General features: G+C 46.5%; 1 protein-coding gene across 2 annotated transcripts; it reads left to right on the top strand.

Annotated features, from left to right (window-relative positions):
- The first annotated feature begins 3,865 nt into the window (after positions 1-3,865).
- On the top strand, positions 3,866-5,220 carry LOC9635820. 2 transcript variants are annotated; one of them, XM_024665020.1, is made up of 3 exons: positions 3,866-4,741; positions 4,797-4,933; positions 4,976-5,052. In XM_024665020.1, the coding sequence occupies exons 1-3, from the start codon at positions 3,954-3,956 to the stop codon at positions 4,978-4,980; spliced, it is 930 nt and encodes a 309-aa protein (XP_024520788.1). In that variant the 5' UTR covers positions 3,866-3,953; the 3' UTR covers positions 4,981-5,052. The 2 variants fall into 2 exon arrangements, with proteins under 2 accessions (XP_024520788.1, XP_002991257.1); XM_002991211.2 differs by having other exon boundaries at positions 3,868-4,741; positions 4,997-5,220.
- Positions 5,221-5,308: the final 88 nt, after the last annotated feature.

Consider the following 5,308-nt stretch of genomic DNA (forward strand, 5'->3'; position numbering starts at 1 on the left):
GATCCAACCCCCACACTCTCCCTACCCCTGCAGCCCCCCCCCCCCACCCTCTGGGGGATGATTGCTTTGGGCTTTCACCCAATAGCCTATATTAGTATTCAGACTCAAACTCGGACTCGAAATCGGACTCGGACTCGGAATCGGACTCAGACTCGGACTTGGACTCGGTCTCGGTCTCAGTCTCGGTCTCGGACTCGGACTTGGTCTTGGTCTCGGTCCCAATTCCATCTCAGACTCCATCTCAAGTCCATCTCAAGTCCATCTCAAACTCCATCTTGGACTCCATCTTGGGTCCATCTCGGACTCCATCTCAGGTCCATCTCGGATCCATCTCGGACTCCATCTCGGACTCCATCTCAGACTCTATCTCGGGTCTCCATCTCGGACTCCATCTCGGGTCCATCTCAGATCCATCTCGGACTCCATCTCGGACTCCATCTCAGGTCCATCTCGGACTCCATCTCGGGTCCATCTCAAGTCCATCTTAGACTCCATCTTGGACTCCATCTCAGACTCCATCTCGGGTCCATCTCGGACTCCATCTCAAGTCCATCTCTGATCCATCTCAGACTCCATCTTGGACTCCATCTCGGGTCCATCTCAGGTCCATCTCGGACTCCATCTCGGGTCCATCTCGGATCCATCTCGGACTCCATCTCAGGTCTATCTCTGATCCATCTCAGACTCCATCTCGGACTCCATCTCGGGTCCATCTCAGGTCCATCTCGGACTCCATCTGGGACTCCATCTCGGGTCCATCTCGGATCCATCTCGGACTCCATCTCGGGTCCATCTCGGACTCCATCTTGGACTCCATCTCGGGTCCATCTCAAACTCCATCTCAAGTCCATCTCAAACTCCATCTCGGACTCCATCTTGGGTCTATCTCAAGTCCATCTCGGACTCCATCTCAGGTCCATCTCTGGTCCATCTCAAACTCCATCTCGGACTCCATCTCGAGTCTATCTCAGGTCCATCTCAGACTCTATCTCGGACTCCATCTCAGGTCCATCTCGGGTCCATCTCGGACTCCATCTTGAACTCTATCTCGGGTCTATCTCGGGTCCTCTTGTGTCCCCTTTTTTAGAGACTCACTCATGGCTCGCTTCGTGCTTGTTCCTTGAGCCCTTCATTGGAGTTCCACTCCCCTTCTCGACTTTTCAAGTTAAAGCTTTTAGTCCAAACGAGTTATGCTCATTTAGCTTTCACTTTGGCCACTACCACGTGGCACCCTTTCGGCTCCACTTTGGGGCCTAGGGATTTTATGTCTCACAGTAGAGTGTAAACAACTAAAGAAAACAACTTGAAAGCCAATTCATAGAGTTTAAATATAAAGGGAAAAAGCCTATATATCAGAGTGCACGGGAAAGTATGGCTCTGATAGCGTAGTCGGATGCATCAACTTGAACTATAAATTCATGTTTCCAATTCGGTCGAGCGAGTATGGGTGCTCGAACTAAATGATTTTTCAGCGTCTGAAATGCTGTGTCACACTCAGAAGTCCACTTGAATGGATTTTGCTTCTTCAACAAGTCAGTTATCGGCCTGCTGATCCGAGCATAATCTCGGATGAATCGTCGGTGATATCCCATCTTTCCTAGAAATTTTTGGACACCTGAGACTTCTGTTGGCAGTTTCATATTGAGAATGATTTCTGTCTTTGCCTTGTCTATCAGTATTCCTTGTTTGCAGACTACATGTCTGAGTAGAACTCTTGATTTGACGAAAAAGGTGCATTTCTCTGGATTCAGAGCGATGTTGTTTTCCTTGCATTTGTTGAAGAAGTTTTGAAGGCATTCCAAGTGCCTTGCTTGATTTTTAAAGACGCTAAAGTCATCCATGAAGACTTGCATGAAGTTGGTCAGGTATTCCTAAAAAGTCTCAGTTATGATTCTATGGAAGGTGAACGGGGCGTTTGTTAGGCCGAATGGCATGCATAAATAAGCTCATTGGTATGCAGGATCAAACAGGTTAGTCAATGGAAGATATACAAATAATCTTCCACTGTGATGTAGCCGAGGTGCGAGGATGAAGGTTTCCATTGCTTCATCGTCGTGGAAGCGGAGAAAATAAAAACGGGAACCACAAGATGCCGCTATCGCTACTAGCCCAGTGCGAATGATCAAATCTTCCACATCGTCATTGTTTCCGAAGCTTGTTGGACCACGGACGATGAGCGATGTTGCGAAGGTACGAACCTGAACTAGAAGTCATTCCACCCGAGACGGACCTGCTTGATCAGGCTGGGGTGGGGCAGGGTCGTTAGGCTCCTCATTACCCGCATCATGCTCCCTGGGGGTACAACTGCCCCAGAGCTAATAACCTCAAGAAGAATGCAGAACAAATATAGACGCAGCCCCATGCCGAATGTAGTGCAAGTATTCCATATGCAAGATTCAACCACGATATATACAAGGCCGAGCAGTAATTGATGTCAGGAAATTATGCATTAATTACTAAAGTGTTAAAAAATGCAAGATTAAAACGTACCGTTTTCAGCGTCAAAGAAAAAATGCTCAAAAATTCAGACAAATGTCAATAAGCTTCATGCAGCAAATCCGATGCAGCCAAGCAACTTACCTGGGGCTATGGCGGAGAGTTGTGATGACAGGGGAGATGTTCAGGACGAGGAACCTAAGACCGCTCCATCCCAGGACCTAATCGGAAACAGACCCATCTGATGAAACCACTTCCACTGAGAGGATCATACTTACAACGTCAAGCTTTGGCCTTGGTCCAGCCGTGGACGTTTGGATGGTTCGGAAGTGTGTCGGTCCTCTTTGAGATGTAGGTCCTCTTTGAGATGTACTCTGGTTGGCGGGCTAACTTTGGGGCTGAAACAAAGAAAACCAATGTGGTCTCCCTGTTTAATCTTGAGGTCTTTGTGAAGATTATTCATGACTTCTATCTTGATAGGTGCTGTGGTTGAAAAGTGCGTGATCAATGGAGGCGTTGGAGCTCCTTTACGTCCGAAGATGAAGCACAAAAAATTCATCAAATGCGAACTCGGACAGTACGGCCAGTGCTGATTTAAATTTCGTTGCTTGAGAAAAGTTCCCAGCAGTTGCGGATCATTGCTATTCAAGTCTGTGCCTGGAACCAGAGATACCTTTGCTCCCGGGCTATGTACTCTTCATCTGCGTACGGAATGTAATGGTTGAGCAACTGCGACATGGATCAAGGAATAACAGAGGCCTATTGCAGATCTATGAAGCTGGTGCCTTGCGCCTTGCGCCTTAGGGTTCATCCCTCCCCTCCGTGTAAAAATTCTTACCTCTAAAACTAAAGCTAAATTAAATACTAATCCAAAAAAAGCCCCTCCGTCAAATATACAAAACTTAATTATTATATTTGGCCCTAATGTTGCTTGAGTTGGTTTGTATACCTTGTGCTCACAGCTATATTATGAAGAAAATAGTGTATTCAAACTTATGAAGAAAATAGTGTATTCAAACTTATGTTCATAAATGCTATATGCTGGACTCTTTTTGCAAGGCATATGCTGGAGTGATTTATCCCGTAGACGTTCAACAACTCAAAAAAAATGACATGCTACCTTCAAAGACTCCACGACCTCCAGGACTACCCAAGAAAAAGCGGATTCGTTCGGAAGATGAAGGAGTGAGTTTTATTGTGGTCGTTGTGGGCAATGTGGTCATAGTCGTCGTACGTGCACTGTTTGATTATTATTATAATTATGTACGTCGGACAAATACAATTATATATGAACAGATTAATAATGTAGGGAGCACGACCAAGAAAAATAATTTTAAATTTCCTAACATAATATAAATTACATCGATCGCAGATAAAGCTTCCGACTATTGACAAACAATAGATTGATTGTCGAACGCGTTTCAGAAACTACCCGAACGGTGTACGGACTGCTGACCAAGGACCTCGCGGGGACACAACGTGAGACTTAGTCTAAAGCTGAGAGCACTGTCAATGAAATGGATGCTCATCTGGGCCTGGTGACCAATGCGATTTCTGCGGTGCAAGCGATTCTCAAGGCGAGGGAGGAAATACAGGCTGCGCCAATCAAAATTGTGGACTTAGTAGAGCAGGTGCAGAATGCGGGTAGGCTACTTTCGAGGGTTCAAGGGCTTCTAGAGCAGGTGTCTGATCCTCAGACACTAGAATCACTGCTTCCTCCTCTGCAGCAACTTGGGCAGGAGCTGAACATTGCCAAGATTAAAGTGGAAGAGTACAAGTTCAAGGCTACTGGATCGACATCTGTAGTATCTGGAATCAAGACGGTGCTCGGCTATGGTGTTGCAACGCGCAACCGCAAAGTCGAAGACATCTCCAAGCGCATCCAAAATGCCTTGGTGCAGCTAGACCAAGCGTTGGGTGCGGAGGTCTTTGGGAAGTTCTTTGTCACACCTGCTTCTGCTGCTGCTGCTGCTGGTGACTCTACTCCCGAGTTAATTTCACAGCTGGACAAACTCAGCATAGAGTCGCTAGACTCTGAAGAGTTCAGTGTATCAGTGGAGATTGGGGGGATTGAGGGGAGTGAGTTCCATCCGCCCGAACCTGGATTGGAGGTGAAGGTTCAAGGAGACGAGGAAAATCGAGTTGCACGAGATGGCGGATATGAGCTGCAGAGTTCTAGCAAGCTAAGGTTTGAAATCGCTGTAGAAGATGATGGGTTCTTTTACATCATCACGTATGATCCCGAAGAAGGTGCACCTCTGCTTTACTATCCGAAGGTCTCATCAGCCAACAACAGCCTTCGATGGTATGCTTTGAGACTGTGTGTCTTGTCTATGTAATTTGGGTGTTGTGCTGTGCAGCAAGTTCAATCGCGTCTTCCCAGACAGTAGCAGGCATAAGCATGATCCAAAAAGCTTTCGAGTTGAAAAGAGTGGCCTGAAACGTGTAGGACAGCAAGCCGTTTACTTCGTCCTCTCTCAAACCAAGTTGCACCAAGGTAAGATTGTTTATCTCGAAGCAAATTCAAACTATTGTTTAGTATGATGACATTTGGTTCCAGATACACCTTCTAGAAAGCTCGAAATTGAAGAGGTCCAACAAGAGCTACAAGACGACTCCCACCAGATTTATGTTCGGAAGTTTGACTTCGACATCCTTGGTTCGTGAAGCCATCTTCTCAAATTAGGCGACACAAAGTAGATTACATCCATATGGCTATGGAACAAAAGCAAGTAGAGCGTGAGATACAAAGCCGCATTAGTACAGGTATGACGCTGTTCTCAACCGATGTCCAAGCCTCAGCACGCGAGCTTCAGTTGGGCATTAGTTTGGCAGATGAGAAGCTTGACCAAGGCAGCCACATGTGGAGCAC

The sequence above is a fragment of the Selaginella moellendorffii genome, unplaced genomic scaffold (assembly GCF_000143415.4).
Source record: "Selaginella moellendorffii unplaced genomic scaffold, v1.0 SELMOscaffold_117, whole genome shotgun sequence".
Taxonomy (NCBI): Eukaryota; Viridiplantae; Streptophyta; class Lycopodiopsida; order Selaginellales; family Selaginellaceae; genus Selaginella; species Selaginella moellendorffii.

Excerpts from the sequence above, each read along its gene's own strand:
- LOC9635820 (XM_002991211.2), top strand. The coding sequence starts at position 3,954 with ATGGATGCTCATCTGGGCCTGGTGACCAATGCGATTTCTGCGGTGCAA. Across the intron at positions 4,742-4,796 it reads GCCAACAACAGCCTTCGATG|CAAGTTCAATCGCGTCTTCC; the intron begins GTATGCTTTGAG and ends TGTGCTGTGCAG. Across the intron at positions 4,934-4,996 it reads TCAAACCAAGTTGCACCAAG|ATACACCTTCTAGAAAGCTC; the intron begins GTAAGATTGTTT and ends ATTTGGTTCCAG.